A 22,735-nucleotide genomic window follows, 5' to 3' on the forward strand; every position below is an offset into this window, starting at 1 on the left:
ATGATCTATCATTTTATAGTTTTTAGAGCTCGAGAACCGAGGACCTTATTGTTCTTCAAGGAGTTGTTATTATTATTAATGACATTATATTTAATTCTGTTGTGTTATTCTTAAATAAGAAAGCTGAGATCTTTCAGCATGCAGTAGTGTGTATGTACAGTAATGGTAAACTGTGTTATTCTGTCTATAATGCAGCTCTTCTGGTTGTGTGTTATTGTGTCAGAGTTGTGAGTTGTGTGTGTTTTGATTTGCATGTTTCTCTGAAGATGAGCAGAAGTGTGAAGTTTAGTAAAGCTTCTTCTTTCTTCTCTTCTCTCTGCCGTTGATCTCTGATGTTCTGGAGTCATGATTTACTTTCTGCTGAGCTACTCTGTCATTGCATTGATGGTTATCACAGGTAAAATAATAGTTAAAAATTATCACATTAAAATTTGGTTTGACTTTGTTTGTTCTTTCTGGATTCGTATAAAAGACTCTGGATTAGATCTGCTCTATGATAACAATGGCTTAAAATGAAGAGACAGCTTATTACAGATTCAATTTGAATAGCATTGAATAGCACTTTGAATAGTTTGTATAGCATTAAATGTTTGTCGTTTAACAGTTAGTGCACACTAGACTTGTTTTCAGTGTTGTTTTTAATTTCCATCTGTGAGTGAAAGAGGAAGTCTCTACACTTCATAACAGCAAATAATCTTCAGTCAAACACATGAAGTTTATTAACACTTTATGTGTTTCATTTATTCTTCATTCGTCTGCTATGTTTTAGCTGAAGGACATATCCAGGTGTTTCAGAAACCACGTTTCTTTGGTGTTAAAACCGGTCGGACCGTGATGATTTATTGTGTGGCATCAGATCCGTCTTTGCCTGCTCGAGTGGAATGGCTGATAGCTAAAACTTACAATGGTTATCAAGAAACACTTGAATCAAACGAGAAGACCGTTATCATGGAGAAGACGTCCACGAGAAACGCCTCCATTACCATAAAGAAAGTAGACCTTGACGACAATGGCGTTTACTTCTGTAAGCTGAACGGGACGCAGGGACCAGGGACTGCGCTGCGGGTGTCAAGTTAGTATCAGTTTGTTATAAATGTTACAGATTCTTGATGTCCTCAATACTTATATGATATTTATTCTTCATGCAGGACACAGTGATCCCCAAGCTATCATGAGCAGATCTCGAGTTAAAGATGTTATCATTTTTCTTCAGGGCTTCCTGCTAATTTTGTGCATCATTGTTCCTCTGGTCCAATTTTTCAAACTGGTAAGAGTCACACAAAGAGTGAATCATTGTGTCATGAATCATCAGCTGGGTTTTATAAAAGGAATCATTTCATGTTTTCTATACATAAACTAAACTGAATTAGAAACAAACTCTATGTGATCTGCTTCAGTTGGGTAGCCAAATGTTGTCCGGTTCATTCTTTCAAATCAAATGAAAACAGATGTTAGCACATAAAGCACAATTTTTAGTTCACCCAGAGTCCATATTTGACTTAAGCCATCCTACTGTAAGTGTCTATGACGTCATTTTTTCGACTGAACACATTTAGAGGTCATATTTTGACTCTTTGTTATTTACCTCTAAATGTGTTTAGCTGGGAAAAAAATGAAATCATAGGAAGGCTTTAGGCTTTTTTGAGGACATTATGGGCCCATTTTAATGTGTAGGTGAACTATTTAGAAAACATTGTTGCTTTATCAACTTTTTTTACTCTTATGTTATAATACAATAATACAAACATTCCTATGTTGTGTTTAATCTCAGGAGAAGAAAGAAGATGCAGATTATGAAGAACCTAAGGACGATCACACATATGAAGTGAGTGTTGGGGTCGGGTTAGGTTAGGTTTGCAGGTTTACGGTTGGTTGGACGCTGCAGTTATTGTAGCAGATAAATAACAGGAAGTGAAATTGCACATCCTCTACACAGTTTAATACTTGTGTTGTTTTTCTGATAGGGTTCAGTCTCTCAGTTAACATTGTTTGAGAAATGCTTGAATGCTTTATATGTAATAATAATTTGATGAATACTACAGAAGAATTGATAAAGGTTATAGAGATGATACACTGATTATTTGGCTCTTTTGTTTATAGGAGACATATCATAAAAATCTGACTTTTTGCATGTTTAAATGCTATAATTGGGTCCCCAGTGCTTTTATCAACCTAGAAAATTTGAAATCCAGTATGTTTGTTTTGGTAAACCATTCTTTGAAAGCATATGAAAAATAGGTAATTGAAATTTGGCTCCCCTTGTGATGTCAAACGTGGATAATACTGCCCCTTAAAGGGATAGTTCACCCAAAAATGAAAACTTTCCTGTTGTTACAAACTTGTATACATTTCTTTGTTCCGATGAACAAAAAGGAAGAAATTTTGAGAAATGTTTGTAACCAAAGCGTTCGTGGACCCCATTTGCTTACATAGCAGGAATAAAGCATACTATGGAAGTTGATGGGGTCCATGAACGGTTTGCTTACAAACATTCCTCAAAATATCTTCATTTCTGTTCATAATAGCAAATATATTTATGTGGGTTTGTAACAACATGAGAGTGAGTAAATGATAACAGAATGTTTATTTTGGGGTAAACTATCCCTTTAATCTGCACTATCCAACCACGGCACTGCCATTTACTGCAGAGATCGGCTCATTTGCATTAAAAGGCCAACAACCAAAAATGGCACATTTTTGCTCACATCTACAAAGTGTCCATTTTAAAATGCTATAATTAATATATCTGTGGGGTATTTTGAGCTAAAACTTTACATATGTACTCTGGGGGCACCAAAGATTTATTTGACATCTTAAAAAAGTATTTAATGAAATCTCCCTTTTAAATATGTTACGTGGCTTATTGTTTCAATGTGTAGCTTTGAATAAACATCATGTGGTTTAAATGTGTTCTTCCAGGGTTTGGAAATTGAACATTGTGGTGATGTGTATGAAGAAATCAATGCTGTGGCGGCTCCAAATTCAGATGCAGATGCAGATGCAGTCTGGGAAGTTGAGTCTCCAGACCAAGAGTGAGAAACAGAATTTATTTATCCACAACCGCCAGCACCTATAAGACTTTTTATTTTTTTAATTAAGCCCAATTCTTATACATTTACATGCTAATACATGCAATGCATTCAACTCTTTTGTATAGGAAATGTTTTTACTGTTTTATTCTTTGCGTACTGTATGATGATTTGTGTCTGTTAGGTCAATGTGTGATTATGAATGGTGCTCTTTGCTTAAATCAATATAGAGGAATATAGAGTTTGTGTGTGTGTGTGTTGAAATTTTCTACTTTCATGTCACATAACTGTTTAAATAAAGAGAATCATAGACTCAGATGTTCATTATATAAATCCAGTTATAGCATTGATGATAATGAATCTTCTCAGGTTTGTGCTGATGTGTTTATTTGATAACTTGTTAGTGGACCAGAAACAGCGAAGAGTTGAAACTTTACCTCGTAAATACATTTGCAATAAATATTCCTAGATTAGAAAAGACACGTAAACGTACAAAGTGAGAAATATAAATAGCAAAGAGGCATAAAGTGAAGTAAAATGAAAGAGCGCCATCTAATGACTATTCAGACAAAGCGACAGTGGTGTAAATGATCATAATAACCTCTTTAAACTTCCTAAAGAAATCTCCACAGAAGACATTAAGACAATTCAAATGTTTATTAAATGCCAGCATTTTTCAAAACATTACTAATATATGACAAAATATTTTTAGTACATTTTTACAACAAAGCTAAAATAAATAAAAAAATTTAAATAAATAGACATAAATAACATGAATACATATTATTGCACAAATTAATTAATGAATACAAATAAATAATTTGCATAATACAAAGTTTAAATGATTTGAAATGTTAATTATTAACAAATTATTAATATGAATAAAACTTAAAACAAATAAGACAATAAACAGCAATGAGTAACAATAAATAACAGTAAACAATGCATGAAAGTATTTTTGATGAAATGTTTCTATTAAACAAACTACTGCATCATAATAAAGAGAAAAGTAAAAGCACTGAAATTATTGTTTTTTGATTAATTGATTGTTTCCTTAAAGTGTGTGTAATGTGATTGTTTCCTTAAAGTGTGTGTAATGAGAAAAACTCCAGCTGTTTCATGAGGCTTATAACTCTCCTTCGGATGATCTCCCAGCTTTTATCTGAATCATCCTGATAGAGTAAAACAACATCATTAACATCACTTTAACTGTACATGAGCTGATCATTCATGCTATCCAGTATAATTCACTCTTACCGTCTTCACTTCAGTCATTTGTCTCAGTCTTATAAAATACAGATGCAACTTTTTGTTCCTCTTCATTTTAAAAGTGCCCTGCATGTTGTAAAGGAGAGACATTCAGACATATGGTGAGCTATTTGAGCTAGTGTCACTGATATAGCTTTATGGATAAAATAAAGAAGACATTTTTACACAAATGTTTATTTCATACTTACACATGATCTTAGTCCATTAATCTGCTCATTTATGATATTTAAGAAATCATCTATTATTTTATGATCCCAGGGTGCAGATTCAGCATCCTCAAAGAGACCAGCAATCTCCTCTAAAGTCTGAATAATGAAGAGAAGCTGTTTGTCCGGCTGAGGAGAAAAAAACAACAATGCTCAGGATGTGTCCACTGATCATTTATTCAGTCTTATTAAAGCCAAAAGTTTTACTGACCTCTGCAGTCTTTTGGTTGTTCAACAGTTCATGTGGGATGGGGTTAATGTTTATATGACCCTTAATGATCCTCTCCCCCTACAAAACATTTAGAAATGTAATGATGAACTTCAAATGAATGTAGATTTTACAAACTGATTCAGACAGTAACATACAGGTTCTTGAAGGGCCATCTCAATTAAAACCCATTGGCAATGTATGAGTTGCTGACAACTTCTAGACTTTTTCAACACTTTTTCAACATACTGTTTTTTGAATGCATAAGGGACCACATTTGGACTTTTTTAAAATCATTTGACATGTCATGACAATTACCATTAATCAAATATTGATTAGAAATTGAAATCTATTAAGGTTAGAGTAACACTCACCATCTTTTCAATCAGATGTAAAGAGACTGTTTGATGCTGGAGGTATTTGTGTTTAATCCACATACAGCTCATCACAGGACAGATGATGCACACTGACAGCATGAGACACAGGAGCACTGAATGAGAAGACATCCTGAATCCAATACACTTCACTCGATTCTTCTACATACATGCTGTCTGTCTTTTTATGCTGTCTGACAGCTGTTTGGGAAATTTCTCTTTTCACTTTTAAGTTCATTACTAGAAAGTGAAGCGTGCGCCTTACACCTGTGACAACAGGTAAAACTTGCGCAACACCCGACCTTCAATACAGCTTAAATGTGTACAGTTTAGTATAAAATGCGCAACACTTAATTTCTTTATTGATGCATTGTAAAAAAAAAAAATACGAAATCGTTATATATACTGTCATACTGTACACAACTCATTGGTACATACATTGTATTCTGGATATTTATTTTTTGCAGGCTAATACTGTTGCATCAATGTTTGTGTGTCTGGAACGTAAATTCCAAAGCTGGAAACGAGAGAAAGTGAAATCGAAAGAAAATGACGTCAAGATCAGTGACGACATTTTACAACTTTATGGTAAGGTGTCTTTCACATCGCGAACATAAAAAATGTAGGCTACAAAATGTTTGAGATGATTTTTTAAAGATGCGACTTTAAATTACGAGCTTTAACTTTTCCTATTTACTGAGTTCAGTGCAAACCAATAGTTTTCTTTCTTTTTGTTTTGTCATTGTGATGATTTATCAATGATACACTTATATGTAATACGTTTCCCAATAAAATTAGAAAATGAAAAAATAAAACACACATGAAATAGATGGCTCAAATTATTTGCACTTAAGGAATGTTGCTGCTATGTTATTGGAAATGGGGCAACGTGAGGTGAAAATCGGCGACAAAATAAAGAAAGGAATAAAGAACATAAGTCTGAACATATTTAAATTAAAAACTGAAATATATTGTCAATAATCCTGATATGGTCAAGCACCTGATTATAACAAAAAACATGCTGTATTTAATAGATTTATGGACTTATGGACAAACACGTTTACATTTATTTTAATCCCACACATATTAAACATTAATATATGCATACTAGTGTTTTAAAAACGAATAAACCAACCAAAACTACATTTGCCGCTCCCACTCGTGTACGTTCTGTACAGTCAATATTGCGTAAGAGTTGCGCAGTGATCTGTTCGTCTTGTGCTGTTTCCCGTCATGCCTTTCGCGTCAGCTGATCAGAAAACAGTGATAGTGCAGCGAGTGGCAGAGGGTGACAGCTTCAGCTTCACAAATCACAAATAGAAGTGATTTCATAATCCAGACGACACACAAACAGATCAAACATGGTGAGTGTGCGAGTTTATGAGGAACGTGTTTAACAATGATAATAATGATGATTATTAGAGCCAATGCAGTTTAGTTTTACGTTTAGTCCGATGGTGACCGATTAATAAATAATTTGAAAACACCAGTCTGACACACAGTGTATATTGTCGAGTAACATCGTAAAGAAGTAAAAGTCATAACACGAATGCGCGTGTGTAATAAACACACAAACACACGCGCAGTCTCCAGTGGAATGTAATGAAGTTTCTCGTTGGTTTAGTGCAATTTCAGGAAGTTTTGTCATGCCAGATCCGCCTGATCTCTCTTCTACAGTGAACGACACAAATGACTGAGGTTTGTGAAAACTGCTGTCACAACATGAGCTGTGTGACCTGTATCACTTCCACTATTTCTCCTAAACAAAGATTGATTTGTAAAGCATTTCTTACTCTCACGATAGCCTTCCTTATTATATTTTAGTCTGTTTGTGTTTTGCAGTGTGTAAGTGGGAATAACACAAAGCTGAAGAGTCATGCTGGCCACCCAAACAACTGACAACAACCCAGAGACCAAAGATATTAAACAGGTTAGTGACTTCCTTGTCTTTGAAATGTTAGTTTGACATTAGTGGACATTGGGTCAGGGATATCTTCCCGTTCAGCAGGTTTGTAATGCTGTAGTTTGACTTTGGCGTTGACAGCTGGCGTGTAAATAATTGAATTGTTGTTTCCATGTCTGAGATTATATGAAAATGAACCCTTTGTTTACTTGATGTGTGTCTTTATAAGTCTGTTAACTAGCTTTATTGATCTATGAATATTATCTTTATATATCCTTGTTTCAAATCTATGTTTCATCATTCTTTGTTAACAAATAGATTCCTCATGCATTAAATGAATAAATGTTTTGTTAAATAATATCCTGTTTTGTTCTGAAGTCATCTTATAAAACATGGGTTTTAAATGGCCATTCAGTTTGTAATGAGAATTTATCATGAGTGATTATAGATGTGAAGACTCTCATTTAAAGCTGTTGTAAGGAAAGAGATTTGTGTCGGCACTAAACTGCAGTTCTTCAATATAGTACAGTATTTTAAAAATATATCACATAGTGTAGATTCAGAAAATAATTTAAGTTAAATGAAGAAGTGGATGAGAAGTAGAGTAGTTAAGTTCTTTCTTTTTTGGTTATATACAAGTTGTTTGATCTGTTGTTGAAGATAATAATGTGGTTTCAAACTGGTTGGCTGATTGCCTTTATAAGCATGGGTTTAAAGCACTGGAAGACATGAGTAATAACATCTGACTTGACTCATTACAGTTGCTATAGTGAATTTCCAGAGCTTTGATTGGCAGCTGTTTTGATCGGTCAGCTGAAATCAGGTGACAGTCTGTCAGGTTTGGCTCATGTTCACATGATGTAGACGCTAAATGTTGATGTGTGTTTCTCTCAAATATTGCATGACGTTGTTATAGTCGTCTTCTTTTGCTAAAAAAAAAAACTTGATGTCAGACCTGATTTTCATTACTTTTCAATATGATGCCTTGTGATTCCTGGTACAGAATAGGGTTGTAAAGATATACTGGTATGACGGTATGCCGCAATATTGCCATGTACGATTATCATACCATGCAAATTTGCTTATCCAAGGTTTAGCAAAAAAATTAAAGTAGATGTCACCTGCACTACTGCAAATATGCAACTTCATTCCAAGTGACTTTTTGGACTCCAGTTATACAAGTAAAGCTGAAATATGCCAGAACCAGACGCTGCAAATTCTATTCTCTATTCCCTGCCGAAATAAAGTTAAAATCTGCAGAATGGAACTGAGAATACTAGTTTGGGTGTCTGAAAATGGCCCTGCACTTTTTCATTCCCATTTATGCTGTTTATTAGGAAGGACAGTTTGGTTGAATAAACCAACAAGAAAAAATGGTAGACTCATACTTCCATAAAAGTTTTATTTTCTGTGAAAAAGTTTGATTTATAAACCATATAAAGGTCATTATAGCTGATGTTTATAAAAAAATATTGTTTAATAGAGTATAGCTTGAAACCATGAAACAATAATGTGAAAATCTCATAAGGTTACAACTCTAGTACAGAAGTTTAGCTGCTGATTTTGCCAAGCACCCATCAGGATGTCTAAACAGGTGCTGAATTCAGTACATACTGTACAGTAACGCTAACCCTTTTTGTGCTTTACAGTGGATCAAGGAAAAGATTGCACAGACGCTAAAGATCCTGCAGAAGCGTTACATTACCACAGAGACGGTGGTCACCAGTGAGGACCTGGAGGCAAACCTTCTGTGTTGTGCTTTAGAAGCTGTCTTTATTCACGGCATTAAGAGCAAGTTCATTCGATTGGATGGAGGAGGTCATGGGCGTAAGGCAGGGTCACGGGGTGCTCTTCCTCAGCCTGTTTTCTGGAGCCTGCTCAAGACTGTTACCCACAGGTGAGTGCCAAATTCAGCCTTTTAAAACTTAAACTAAATGTATTGCAACAATGCTTCAGGCTAAATGATTAAACCTAATGCCGGTTTCACTTGAAATGGATTTACTATTGCCTTGTCCTCTGTAATTTCATAGCTGGACCAATGTGACAATACACAGACCAATCAGCGGGCATCTGAACACTAATAACACTAGATTAGACTGCATTGCATTGTATGGTCAAAATGCTCTTGTGGTACTTTGATGTCATGTGCTGATTGGTTTGCAATGCGATTGTTATGGGGGAAACTTTTATTAAAAATGTATTATGTATTAAAAATATTTATGTTAAAGGCACACCGCGGAACTTTTTGGCCACTAAGGGGCGCTAGACATGTATTTTTCACGCCTAGCGCCCCTAGAGGCCACAAGCGCCGCAGCACTGTCGCAAAGGAAAAGAACTGGCCAACCTTAAAACTTAAAACTAAATGCTAAACGATCAACATTTTGAGGCATCAGGGAGAAACGCAGTCATGTTACAACTTTCTGATAAGGAACTCATGGCAGAAGCCATTTCTCAATCTGAAGGTTGCAGCCTCCGGATGTCGTATTTCTTTATTTCAGAATATTAACAATTATAAAGTTGACTATTATACTTAGTTAATCGTAAATTGTTGCAGTATGCTTATGACTTGCGAATGTAATGCTCAGTTTACCTTAATAAACCAGGCTAAATGACTTATGAAGCCTGCATATTTGACCTCCGGAGGCTGCAGCCTTTCAATTGAGAAACGACCAGAAGTATTTCCTTGCTTTTTTCGAAACAAATATTGTTGCATCGTCCCTCTCTCCCTCGCCACCAGGATTTTCCGCAATGGCGCTCGTTTTTCCTCTCTTTTGTGTGAAAATTGTCGCTCCAAATCCAAGTATGCCGATGTGTTTAGATCTGCCGCTTTGTAATACGTCACGCGAGTGACAGCGGAACGCAGCAAATGAGGAAGAGAGAAGAGAGAAACGCTCGGATCTGATTGGTGAATGAATAGGGATTGGTGAATGAATAGGGTTTGGTTTTACACTGTGTGAGTTTGAGCAAGTTTGACTGCTATAGCATCCTGGATTGTAATGTAAATACCATAGACAGTAAAAGAAAGGTAAATACGGAAACACGTGAATGCAGCATCTGAATACAGGGAACTATATGCAAGATAATCGCCGTCATTTATAGAAGATCGCATTTATGTATGAATCAAGATTGTGAGTTTATATAAAAAATTGCCTTAAAGGAGAATTGAACCTGGGTCGCCCATGTCATAGGTCTGTGACACTAACACGGTGCCACAGAGTCGCACAATAGAAGTTGCTCTTTACACTCCTGAAGTAGCCTCCAGCAAAATTCACGTTAGAAAAAATAGTGTGGGGGATTGACGTATGCCGTAAAGCAGTCGAATTTTTGTAGTTTTTTTGTGCTCTGGTTACTACCCGAAACCCTAAGTTTTAAAGTACGAGTAAAAGCGATACAGACCCCGTCAGGCTATGGTAGACATGTCATTCAACCTATTTAAAGTCGATGTACTATCACAAGGGTCTTGAAAATGTATTATGAAGGTTGAAAAATTATATGGTGTCGCTTTAATTTGAACAAAGTTCAGGTCCTCTCTGACGACCTAGATGGCCCTGACGATTCGCTACTGGTTGAGAATCAGCTTAACAGTAAATATAGACATATAATTAAAGAGGCTTATAAAATATTGAAAATACAAAATGCATGTACATAATCAGGACCAACTGCGTGGACATCACTTAAAGGCAGTTCATCTTATTTTAACGATAATTATAGCTATGAACAATAAACTTTTGACAGCCAGTCAAATCTATTTGAATTTTAAGTGCTCCGTTTAGACTTTAAAGTTTAAAGTGCTCGCATATCTGAAATGGCAGATGACACTGTGGAGAATCTTTTCAATGAGGTCCAAAAAAAACCCAGCAGCACTGTGTGATAAAACAAAGTCTTTTTTCAAAGATGGTTTGAAGAAAATCAATATCTAGAAAACTGACTGAACCATTGGAATGAATGGTGTGCATTACACAAACTAGATTTACAGTTTACAGATACACGAATAGCCGCTGTAAATGCGACATGAACACCATATTTACATGTTCAGTTATATGTGAACAATTGCAAAAAAATGTATTAAAGAAAATTAACAATATCAGTTAATGCCATTAAAGCTATTTGCACAAATACTGCGGTGCATGACTGAATTAATAGTATAACATTATCTCTGTCATCAGGTGGTGTGGACATTAAAATAGTTATTTCTATTATTGTTATCATTAAAGTGTGAACAACCCTTTAGGCTGCAAGTCACTTATGTTTCTGAAAAGGTTACATTTTAAGCTGTAAACTCGAACAGGTTTCCTGTTCTAAATCCCTAAAAATCTCTCCAAATGAGCAACTAATCACTGTTTGGAAAATTGTCTCATGGAAAGGAAACTGTGTGTGAGGATTGGGGCAGGATTAGTAGGATCATGTGAGTTTGTAAGGACCATTAGTCAAGTGACACTTACTCTGATATTTGAGGATTTCCTGACCCTTCACCTGGTGTTGACCACCATGTGTTTCAAACATTATGTTGACGTTTGCAAAGAATTTGGCCAGGATTTACAATGACATTTTTGGTGCCCTATTTGTGCATTCATATGCATTCTTATTTACTCTTACAGAAGGTATTTAAAGTCTTTGTTATTTAGTCAAAGTCAAGAGATTCTACAGGTATGGAAGTCATGTATACTCTTTGTATGCCTACAGAGATGTTGTTCAGGAACTTGAACGTCTAAGCTTTATAAACACAGACATTGGCCGCTGTAGAGCATGGGTTCGACTAGCGTTGAATGATGGCCTTCTGGAATGTTACCTGACCTCACTGCTCCGTGAGGGGTCCAACCTGGGATCCCACTACCAGCCCGGAGCTCTCCTTCTGGACCCAGAGGACCGTGAGGTTCTCCTCACTCTGCTGCAGGGGTTGTCCTCACTGACCTTTCAGCTTTCCTATAAATCAGCTGTGCTAAATGAGTGGACAAACACGCCATTGGTCCTCGCAGGTCTTTGCCCCCCTACACCCGCTGACGAGCACCAACTGTGCACCAAGCGCAAGGAGTCTTGGGACACTGTCTCCCAGTCATCTGGAGGGTCTGGAGGCTCAGATTGGGCTCAGGAAGTGCTCCACAATGAGCCAAGAAAAGAGCAAAATGAAGGCTGTTATGCTAGTACCCCCCCAATGTCATGGAACCAGAGCCTGGATACATCAGGATCATCACAGCTGTCCACAAGCTTTAGCTCTGATAGTCTCTTGCAGGGTCAGGATCCCAAAAGTCCTGAGAAGGAACGGTGGATTATTGATGCTGATATCAACCGTAATGCAGAAAGAAAGAATTCACTGACAAAGTAAGTTAACTGTGCTGATAGATAAAGTAGAGGGGTATAGCCTGAAAGGCTGGAGGAACAGATTCGATCCTGATAGAGGAATAGCCTGGAGGAATAGAGTAGAGGAGTCTATCCTGAAAGAGGAATCGCCTGGAGGAATAGAGAGGAGGGGTCTATCCTAAAAGAGAAATAGAGTGAAGGGATCTAGCCTGATAGAGGACTAGCCTTGATGAATAGAGTAGAGGGATCTAGCCTGATAGAGGAATAAACTGGAGGAATAGAGTGGAGGGGTCTATGCTGAAAGAGGAATTGCATGGAGGAATAGTGTAGAGGGGTCTAGCCTAATAGAGGAATAGCATAGAGGGGTCTATCCTGAAAGAGGAATGAAACGCCTGGATGAATAGAGTATAAGGGTCTAGCCTTATAGAGTGACAGCCTGGGTGAATAGAGTACAGGGGTCTAGTCTACTTGGAGTCCAGATGTCACGGTTAGCTCTCTATAGCAGAGGTCTTCAACCATTCTCCTTGGGACACATTGTCTTGCAAATTTTGGTTCCAACCCTGTTCTAAGACACCTGTTTGAGTAATCCTAGGGATTTAAATTAGATAATTCAAATGTGCTTGATTAGGGTTGGAGCTAAACTCTGCAGGACATTGGATGCCCAGAAGCGGTGTTGAAGACCTTTGCTCTATAGCACTACTGTTAATATGCTAACTCCACTGTAATTTCCCCCCTCAGTTCTCCTACATTTAGATAAATTCTAGTGAATGTAATTAATGAACTAGTCTGTTAATCCAAACCCATCCTTAGTTTTTATGTTATTCTGAATTGTCAAAGAAAAATCTTCATCTACGAGTTTAATTTTAAGTCATATTTTGGGTTGTTTGTTTCAGAGAGAACAGCTCCTCTAGTCAGCACATGATACAAGAGGGGTTTGATGAGTTCTTACCTGCTCCACATGATCTGAGCATAACTGCCACACATGGCACCACAGATACCAACATGCACACTTCTGATTCAGAGGACACACACCAAACCCTTGCATGTTTTACAGAGGCTTCTGAACTGTCAGAAGAGAAATCAGAACAGAGGTTACAGGCTACAGTCAAAGAAATATCAACAGTTTCTGAGACTCTAGTTAAAACCACAAGACTTAAAATTAGAAATACAGTCAATGAGACTTCAGAAAGGGGGATAAAGAGCAAGAACACAAATTCCTTTATGCCCTCTGGAGTTTGCAATCTTAATAAGACTGCTGAGAAGACCTCTTACCTTAATTGTACAACTTCAGAGACATCTGACCTTAAAGAGCTTCATTCTTCAACTTCAGAGAATTCTGCCCTTAAAGAGCTTCATCCTTCAACTTCAGAGACCTCTGACCTTAAAGAGCTTCATCCTTCAACTTCAGAGACCTCTGACCTTAAAGAGATTCATCCTTCAACTTCAGAGACCTCTGACCTTAAAGAGCTTCATCCTTCAACTTCGGAGACCTCTAACCTTGAAGAGGTTCATCCCCCTACTTCAGAGACTTCTGACCTTAAAGAGGTTCATGCTCCTACTTCAGAGACCTCTGACCTCAGAGAGGTTTGTGCTCTTTCTTCAGAGACCTCTTCTGGACATTGTCCAAATGAACATGCCAGAAACGCAATGCTCAAACACTCCACAAGTGTTGTGAGCAGGAGAACGTCCACAGACTCGTTGTATTCCTCCTGTGTGAGTTATTCATGGATTCTTATTTTCAGATTTTTGTGTTGCATTTTCTCATATAAAACTTGAATTGGTCCACTGAAACTGTAATTGTATTAAAACATCTACATTAAATACTAGATATCAATATACAAGAGATTTCTCCTGTAGGTTTATTTATAAAAGAGTGTTTATAAAGATTTGATATTTAAGTGTGTTGATAACAAACTTTTTCAAGTATAAAGCAAATTGGCAAGCAATACAGAACTTTGTGGCATGTGGGTTGTTATTTTACAACAGCTAATTATCTTCAAAGTCAGAACTAGTGATTTAAATATGTCATTTTATGCCTTTTAGAAAGACACATCTTGGATTTCAGAGGATGACATCATCAAACCTGAAAAAAATGAAAATTCTGAAGAAAATACCAGTGTTAACACCATGCAAATAAATGCGCAGATGCTGGCCACGCCTATACCGGACAGCCTCCAGTTACCACCTAGTGTGGTTCATCGGAGACCAAATGGTAGAGAAAGATATACACTGTACATAGAAGCTGCCTATTTTTATTGCCTTGCAAAAAATTAAAAGGATTGTCTTAATATTTTAATATTACATTTTTGGCTTGTTTTGGTTCTGAACTCTGGCCCGTGAGGTCCATGTTCCTGCAGAGTGGCAGCGCATAGACCGATAAGCGCATGATATTACAGTACCACAATAGTTATTTGAAAGCATAGGGAGCAGTCTGCATTGGAATCACTCTCACTGTATTTTAATGTCATACAGTGATTGGTCTGCGTGGTTGAACACACCTATTATTATAAAGTTATGGACACGTGAGTTTGATCAGGGTTAAAGCTAAACTCTGCAGGAAAAACAGACCTCACAGGCCAATGTTGAGAACCTCAGCACTAATTTTACCTTGATTCCAGTCAGGTATAACAGTTGTCAGTTCATCCTCATGTGACCTGAATTTTAAATCGGAGTCCTGGCAGCTTTCACTGTCCAAGCCCTGATCTGCAGTTGTAGATAAAAATACAACTGCATTTGTTGCCTTTTTACTGTTTTGTTGATGACTTCCTATTTGGTACCATGAAGAATAACCACCTTTATTTGACTTCCCTTTTCTTGTTTCACACATTTATCTGCTAAAGTTTGAATGTAATTATAAACATTTTTACTGTCAGTATGTGTTCTGAGTCAAGGTATGCTTGTGATCGTGGGTTTTGACAATGCTTAATGCAAATAATGAACTGCAATTAACCATATAATTGTGTTTACAACTGCAAAGCTTTTCGAAGGGAATAGAAAATGCTTTCATTTTTTGTTGATGTCAGAAAGTAACACTTTGTGGTTAGATGCTACCCAAATTAAGTAGACACCTACCCTGACATTTTGTTTGTCCGGACTGCATTCATCTACAGTTTGGTATTGGATCGTAAAATCTGGTTTCCGAGACGAAAGCTTAAAAGATAACTGCATATGATAATGTGAAGTATTGTTTTCAAAAAAGATTGTTGAGATTCACGCATGTGAAACTTTGTCTGTCTCTGTAAGGTCTGTCTAACCCGTTCAGGGGTCTTCTGAAGATGGGTCAGCTTGAGAGACGCAGAGCTGTGGGCATGTGGTGGGATTATTACTGTGAGCTCTCCCCATTTGAATTACGACTTTATGTGAATGCAGAGGAGCGCATCTGCTACGAAAACATGTCCCTGCTGCGCTGTGAGGACGTCCATCTCTCCTCTGGTTCTGAGGGATGTTTCCGGCTCTCCTTCCATGGCAAGAGACTTTACCTGCGCGCACCGTCTCGAGGGGAGGCCGAAGACTGGGTAGATCGCATTGTGGAGGCCATAACCAAACTACGACCCTTAGTGAAAGACGAGGTGTGGGAGGTGCTACAGCCATCGTCTTCAGACTCCCCATCATCTCCATCTCCTTCAAGCCTGGAACACGCCGTCCCAGAACTTCCAGATTTTCTTCATTTAGACTGGAGTCGTCACACAGACCCAGAACCGGATGCCATAAAGGAAGCTGTGGTCTATCAGAGCATGGAGAAGAAAGGTTGGAGGTCTCTGGTGCTCTCGCTGTCCCTGGAGGCCCTCAGGGCTTACAGGGTTCAAGAAAACATCAAAATGCCAATCTTCTCACACTCCATAGGGACCATCAGAGATGTAGTTCCAGATGTTTCTCTAGGTAGCCCTGCATTTTTTAAGGTCCTGACTGCACGAGAGACTCTGATTATGAGGGCAGAGAGTGGCGAGGAAGCTCGAGGATGGCGGAGCCTGATCAGAGGAGCTCTGGATTCGTATCTGGAGACTGAGGATGACGAAGGTCTTGAGGATGTCTCGTCGCCCAGTGGTGGGCATGGGGGCAGTGTTCACAGGCTGGTCCAACACAGACTAAAAGGTGATGGCGCGCTGCTATCTTACCTGTCTGTCGTCCCCAAAGAGAGAGGATTAGATGCTCAAAATTTTAAATGTGCAGGTACGAAAGCAGCATGCCAGGGTAAAAAAAACATAAAAAATGAATGATTCAAATTTATAATTTCAATATAATTTTTTTCCCATGGAATCATGATGGCTATGTCCATCATTGACTCATGAGCCACATATAAAGGTATGAGATCAGTGAAGAGCTGTATACTTGTGTGTTCATTAGAGATGTTGTTTGTTCAATGTGTTTGTAGGTTGCTCACGACAGATGAGTGTATCTCACGGCAGACCTCGACTCTGTGAGTTCTCGGCTCAGTACTACTGTGAGTCCTGTCACCATGGAGACATGAGCATCATCCCATCACGCATGCTGCACAACTGGGACCTTACAACACGTGAGGTCAGTGCTTCGCATGTGAATTAGTTTCTTTTGAAACTGTAGAAATCAAGCAGCAAATAGTGTGATCAAAGAATTGTAATGTTTTTTTTTATATATTTTTATGAGAAAATGCAACAAATTAATTTCCAAATATGAAAGGGGAAGTCATAGCTAGTATTTAGTTAAAGCTGATATAGGCACCTCTGGAGGATTGGGATGATTTTGAATGTTTACAATTTTTATGCCCCTCCCACACTGAAATAATAACGCCAAATTAATCAAATTGAGAGAAAGTATGTCTATAAACAGAGCGCAGTAGTCCGAGTAGCAGTAAAGAATGCAATCAACATGGCCACCACGCCAAGTAATGGCGTCATGACGCCCCAGGCCCTATAGAGAGCGCCGTTATCCTTTTTCGTGCGCATTCTCGATCTCATTCTTCCTTCCGCGCTCACGCTCTCTCCCTCAGCTATGTTCTTCAAAAGCAACAAACACAAGTACAGATGACTGAAACCATGACCTAAGCCTCAGGTGGCAGTTGTCTGCTGAATTATAGCTGCATATGAAACATGTCTGCCCTGACTGCATCTATTTCAGTGCAGATGCAGATTAATAAAAAAAAGTGCATACATAATTCAAATTATTGACATTATTATTGATTATTAATGAAAAATCTAATCAAATTTTAAACAAATCATAGGAGAATGTTATGAAAAGTTAAAAGAGAAATAATAGGTGAATTGTTTGGTTTGACGTGATGTGAAATTGTGACTGTGAACTTCAACTACAATCAACAAAACATTATCAAAATGTCTGAATATATGTTTTAGATCTAGTTTTCACATTTAGGCTAACATTGTATTTCTAAACATGCCTAATTTCTGCATAGATATTTTAAAAAAGTGAATTAATTTTATATTTATACCATGTTTATATCTCGCCTTTAGTGCACTTGGAGTAGGGCTGAAGTTTCTTGAGCCAGATATTCTTGCATCTCTGAGATATCAGCTGAAGTCACAGATAAAATAGCACAAAGTTCCTCAATTTGTTTTCACCACAAGCCAAATTTTGCCAACAATTCAAAGCCAAAGGCCACTAACCGCAATGTTTTCTCTGCTATTCTGGAAGTTGTTTTTGATGCGGGAAAAATCTAGATTAAAATGCAAGCCAGCTGTTCCCTGGATCCTCTCACAATTTAATACTGGTTTAAATAGGCCACAAAACTTTTTAGGAGCAAGTTCTGCACGGAGCCACATGGCCTAATGTCACAAATTCGAATTTTTAACTGCTTATGTTCACTTTAAGACATAATTAATTGTTTTTTAATAGCATACACGTCGACGAGTTTGTTTTGTGTGTATCTGTCTGGTAAAAACATGAGAGAAGGAGAGAATGTGTGCACGTTTCAGAAATGCAACTCTCTGTTTGCCAGAATGTGTGTGTAGCTTGTAAGTAACTGTTATGCAATTTATATCACATAAATCTCCCGCTTGCTGTGGGACAATGTTCAAGGAATTTGTGAGCAACAGATCCAGAGCATCAATGACAAATCAGTAATGCGTAATCACGAATGGAAAGTGAAACTAATAAGCAAGCTTAATTTCAATACCCAATGCAAAAATTGCATAAAACATAATTACCCAACCAAATCTGTGAGAGAATGCAAAAGCATTACAATATATTTTTCCTCCCTAAGATAGCCAATGGGCAGGGCAGAGATAGATTTTGGTAGCCCAACTACAAGGCACAATAGCCCTGGGACATCGTGCTAGCCATTTTGCGAGTCCTTATACATATACACACTCTAATGGTTGTTTTGATTCTGGTTGATCTGCTTGTTCTTCTACATTTCTATTATCTGACTCGAGCTTGAGTTGATAAGGAGAAACTGATGGCATTGTTAGTGTTTACACCTTGGAATTTGAAACTTGCAGTTACAGTAAAGCAGGTGGGACATTTCAGTGTGTGACCAATCACAAGAGACTGGAAGAGCTTGACCAGTCCGTGTATAGCGAGTATTTCAGAAGAGACGGGAGCTAAAGCAGAGCTGCTGTATTAATGTACAGTATGAAGAGGATAATTTTAAATCATGTCATGTGTAATCTAACAGATCCCATCTTAAATAATGAACTGTAAATCAGTGTAATGTGGGCTCTTTAACACCTTTTTTTTGTAATGTTTAAAATATTAAAAGCTGTGATTTATATTCTTTAATTTTGTGTGTGTTAAGGTATCAAGAGAAGCTCTGCGCTTCATGGCTCAAATCGAAGCCGAGCCGCTCCTCAACATCAACGCTTTAAATCCTAAACTGTTTGATCACAGTGATGTCATGTCAAGAGTGCACAAACTCAGACAACAACTGCGTTTCATTGGTGACTACATTCTCATCTGTCGCAGTGAAGTCAACAAACAAATACAGCCCAGGTGTGTCTGTGTGTGCATGCATGCGTGCATGTGTGCATGCATCTGTGTGCGTGACTGTGTGTGTGTGTGTGCGCATGTGCGTGCCTGTGTGTGTGCGTGCCTGTGTGTGCGCATGCATGTGTGTGTGTGTGTGTGTGTGTGTGTGTGTGTTTATTGTCTAGTTGCAGTAGTTGTGTAGTAATAATGAAGGTTTCTATGTTTCAGGCTTCAGCAGAGGTTTTATTTACTGGAGAGCAGTGATGTGTTCAGTGTACTGGACCTGCAGCAGGTGTCTCTTTTCATTACATCTGTCGTTTCTTCATGTTTATTAGTTGTTATAAAACAAACTTTAGGTTACTCATATTGAGACTCAGATATTATAACATCTTCTCTCTCTCTCAGATAGCAGATGGACATTATGAGTCTTACCTTCAGTCTCTGGTTCAGCTCGGCTCAAAGCATGTACTTCACTGTCATGTCTGCACTCAGAGAGGTTTTATCTGTCAGATCTGTAATGCAGATGATATCATCTTCCCCTTTCAGTATGACAGCACGTGCAGGTCATTACATTTTAGATCCTCTTACTCTTTCTGAGAGTCTGTTTCTGATGTCTAAATGTGAATGTACAGTATGAAATTCAGTCAGATGTTGCTGTAGCCATAAACTACAACATCAGTATATTCTCCTGTATGACTTCCTTTCTTTCATGAGGCATTAAATAAGTCTCTCACTCTTTGTCTCTCAGGTGTGGCATGTGTAAGACGGTCTTCCACTCGTCCTGTAAGGCTCAGTGTCCAGTTTGTCCACGCTGTGTGAGAATACAGAAATACATGGAGAGGGATTTGGAGGATTGACTTTCATAAGGGTCCTGTTTGCAAAATTCTCTTTCTTCATTAGCATTGTTGTCTTGTTTTATACATGTATAGATATTTTTACTTTGCTAAAGCTAAATTGTGTAAGATAAAAGCCTTGATATTATTTACAGAAGTTTGTTTTTCTTTTTTGTTTTTGGTGTACAGAAGGTTTTAATGGATTAAAAATAAACTAATTCAATTGATGACATCTGAAAACAAGCCTTAATATCTTATGCAATTTTGATACTAAAGTTTTTACTGTAAAACAAGTGTGTAGAATGAAAGTTTAATGTTGTTGTTGTTGTTGTTGTGTAATGTTCAGTGTTTATTAACTCTAGCTGTACCACGGTAAATTACATTACTAAAGTCATTTCTCTTTTATTGGACTTTATTGGAAGAAACCTTAAGTGCCCTTGTTTGCATAAATGATGAAAGTGTGTATTGCACATACAGATTTGTGTGTTGATGTCACAGCAAGTGTTGAGTCAGGTCAAGTTAGGATAGGTTATATTTATAATAATCATTGGACAGTTGAATGCTGAGGATTTTTTTTAACTCATTTGTAATATTATTTTTCTTATGAATGTCATGCGCCAAGTTTTTTTTATGAAGTATTACAAGTTTACAAAGCGAATGAATCGTATCCAGTAAAGTAATATTATCATTATTAAACTTATGCAATCTGAAGACACTTACGATATACTTAAATCATTATGTAATCCTGTTTCTGTAAACTGTGCCTTTATTTTTATTCTGCAGTTTCATTGTAAACTGTTATCACTAACATGAATCATGCCAAATATATCTTATGAAGATACTGTGAATTTAATTCTTATCTTTACAGAGCGCTTTTATCTTATGGTTGCACTATATGTTTTTTTTTACACATCCTTATGTTTCTATCTAGCCTACATGCATGGCCGGACTTACCATTGGGCTTGAGTGGGCTTGAGCCCAGGGGCCTCGGCCAATAGGGGCCTCCGTGCTTGCTTGCGTTCGTTTGATTTGTTAAGTCGTTTTCATTTTTTATTTTACAGCCTATTGGTAGGTGCAGAATTGTTTGGTGCTGCATTTAATTCGTTAATATATATATGTCAGTCATCTTGGTGCTGAATATGACGCGCTGAGTTTACTGCTTTTGAAACCCATAGATGCTAGTACAATAGCGAATACGCGAAATGCGAGTCATGAATGAGCTTTACAGATAATGAGAAAGAGCAACGCGAAAATGAAGCGCTCAGTATGAAAAAGATTACTAGAGTAGGCTATGGTCTTGTAACTCAGTTTTTTTCTTGTTTGTTTGTAATCTTACGTGATACGCCGGTATACGCAGTATATCCACTAGTAATGGTCAAGGATTTCCGTATACCCATTTAAAAAAGCGTGAGGATACTTAACAGTGTGTGACAAACCTTTGACACTTTCATTCATAAATTGACATCTGAATCACTCACCATTCGCATGCTGCACTTGCTACTTTGACGGGTTTAACCTCATATACAGTCGGCTATTTGGTATTTAATGCATTTGACTTCATGCGGCACTGCGCGATCCGATCATCATATGAAATCAAATTAAAAGGGCGCAAAAGTGATTGTAAAGCAGACGGGTGTTTTCTAGTGGTTCAACAACAGCAAAAAGAATTACATCAGAGTACCGCGAGAGCGATTCGAGAAATCACACAGAGAAGTCTGCTTTCTAATCGCTCTCGCGGTACTTTGACATCACCAAGCGGTGTTCGCAGTCTGCAGTTCACGCGACAAACAGTTTCTGTGGAGAAATAAACGAGTGAAGCAGAGCTACGAAACATAACAAAATCCGGAGAGTTAACAACGCACATATGATTATGTCAACATTTAAATCATCAGTCCAGTTTATTACTTCATCTGGAGGTGAGGATTCACTAAATTATGGCCATGTTGTTGTCCTGATGGTTTTTGATATAATCCACTAACGTTAGCTAGCCTAACTTTCCTGTAGTTTCTCTTTCAGCATGTTTGCTAACAGAATCACAGTTTAAACTTCTGAAAAGTGTTCATTTTTATATCTACGTTCAAGGTTTTAATGTATTACGTTCATATCAGACGCAAAAATTAATTAATGATCATCTTCTCCACTTTGGTTTTTGGTGTCTAATATTACATGATGGTCTTGTCATAATTATTAAATAACATCCTAAAATCTTTACTTTTTCATTCTTAAGCACTGCACCCCTTGTACGCTATTTGCAAAAAAATACACTTGTTGATTATGTTTATAACATTATATGGTGTGTAATAAGGTGAATGTTTATCAAGACTATTATTTTCTTAAGCTAAGTCTTACACAATGATTTTAAATGTTGTTATGGGGTATTTTTTAATGTGCATGATTAATTTGGATTTGTGACATCCCTAAAAATACATGATTTAATTTTAGACTGGGCTTATGTTCTGCTTTAGAGATATAGGGGCAGTTTCCTAGTAAGGTCTTATCCTAGTCCCAGACTAAAATGCATGTTTGATCTGTCTTAATTTAAACACATCTTGCACTGATATATCTTAACATTGTCTCAAGACGCACACCAGTAATGTTTTTTGTAAGGTTTGTTTGTAAAAACTACTTGAATGCCCTAATAATAACCTATAGCAATAGGCCTAGTGCTGGATTAATCTAAACCCTGTCGGGAAACTTCCCTAAAATATAGTTCTATGA

The 22,735-nt window shown here is 37.4% G+C and overlaps 3 protein-coding genes across 4 annotated transcripts; 2 read left to right on the plus strand and 1 right to left on the minus strand.

Moving 5' to 3' along the window:
* The first annotated feature begins 241 nt into the window (after window positions 1–241).
* Window positions 242–3,345, plus strand: cd79b (CD79b molecule, immunoglobulin-associated beta). The gene is made up of 5 exons (XM_065242841.1): window positions 242–397; window positions 770–1,072; window positions 1,149–1,267; window positions 1,772–1,825; window positions 2,920–3,345. The coding sequence occupies exons 1-5, from the start codon at window positions 346–348 to the stop codon at window positions 3,034–3,036; spliced, it is 645 nt and encodes a 214-aa protein (XP_065098913.1). The 5' UTR covers window positions 242–345; the 3' UTR covers window positions 3,037–3,345.
* Window positions 3,346–3,499: 154 nt separating this feature from the next.
* ifnphi4 (interferon phi 4) lies at window positions 3,500–5,173 on the minus strand. The gene is made up of 5 exons (XM_065242842.2): window positions 5,087–5,173; window positions 4,716–4,793; window positions 4,487–4,633; window positions 4,287–4,364; window positions 3,500–4,201 (listed from the first exon to the last, which is right to left on the minus strand). Exons 1-5 carry the CDS (start codon window positions 5,156–5,158, stop codon window positions 4,112–4,114), a joined length of 465 nt encoding a protein of 154 aa, XP_065098914.1. The 5' UTR covers window positions 5,159–5,173; the 3' UTR covers window positions 3,500–4,111.
* Window positions 5,174–6,329: 1,156 nt separating this feature from the next.
* Window positions 6,330–20,859, plus strand: plekhm1 (pleckstrin homology domain containing, family M (with RUN domain) member 1). Of its 2 annotated transcripts, XM_065242707.1 has the most exons (13): window positions 6,330–6,450; window positions 6,711–6,784; window positions 6,929–7,016; window positions 8,639–8,886; window positions 11,673–12,308; window positions 13,181–14,000; window positions 14,331–14,499; window positions 15,531–16,457; window positions 16,660–16,805; window positions 19,015–19,208; window positions 19,413–19,476; window positions 19,590–19,747; window positions 19,933–20,859. In XM_065242707.1, exons 3-13 carry the CDS (start codon window positions 6,963–6,965, stop codon window positions 20,039–20,041), a joined length of 3,525 nt encoding a protein of 1,174 aa, XP_065098779.1. In that variant the 5' UTR covers window positions 6,330–6,450; window positions 6,711–6,784; window positions 6,929–6,962; the 3' UTR covers window positions 20,042–20,859. The 2 variants fall into 2 exon arrangements, with proteins under 2 accessions (XP_065098779.1, XP_065098781.1); XM_065242709.2 differs by lacking the exon at window positions 6,711–6,784 and having other exon boundaries at window positions 6,355–6,450.
* Window positions 20,860–22,735: the final 1,876 nt, after the last annotated feature.

The sequence above is a fragment of the Paramisgurnus dabryanus genome, chromosome 1 (genome assembly GCF_030506205.2).
Source record: "Paramisgurnus dabryanus chromosome 1, PD_genome_1.1, whole genome shotgun sequence".
Lineage (NCBI taxonomy): Eukaryota > Metazoa > Chordata > Actinopteri > Cypriniformes > Cobitidae > Paramisgurnus > Paramisgurnus dabryanus.

Coding starts and splice junctions, on each gene's coding strand:
- cd79b (XM_065242841.1), top strand. CDS start 346: ATGATTTACTTTCTGCTGAGCTACTCTGTCATTGCATTGATGGTTATC. Junction 398..769: donor TGCATTGATGGTTATCACAG/GTAAAATAATAG, acceptor GCTATGTTTTAG/CTGAAGGACATATCCAGGTG. Junction 1,268..1,771: donor TGGTCCAATTTTTCAAACTG/GTAAGAGTCACA, acceptor GTTTAATCTCAG/GAGAAGAAAGAAGATGCAGA.
- ifnphi4 (XM_065242842.2), bottom strand. CDS start 5,158: ATGAGCTGTATGTGGATTAAACACAAATACCTCCAGCATCAAACAGTC. Junction 4,634..4,715: donor ACAACCAAAAGACTGCAGAG/GTCAGTAAAACT, acceptor TTTTCTCCTCAG/CCGGACAAACAGCTTCTCTT. Junction 4,202..4,286: donor AAATGACTGAAGTGAAGACG/GTAAGAGTGAAT, acceptor TTACTCTATCAG/GATGATTCAGATAAAAGCTG.
- plekhm1 (XM_065242707.1), top strand. CDS start 6,963: ATGCTGGCCACCCAAACAACTGACAACAACCCAGAGACCAAAGATATT. Junction 16,806..19,014: donor GGGACCTTACAACACGTGAG/GTCAGTGCTTCG, acceptor GTGTGTGTTAAG/GTATCAAGAGAAGCTCTGCG. Junction 19,477..19,589: donor GTGTACTGGACCTGCAGCAG/GTGTCTCTTTTC, acceptor TCTCTCTCTCAG/ATAGCAGATGGACATTATGA.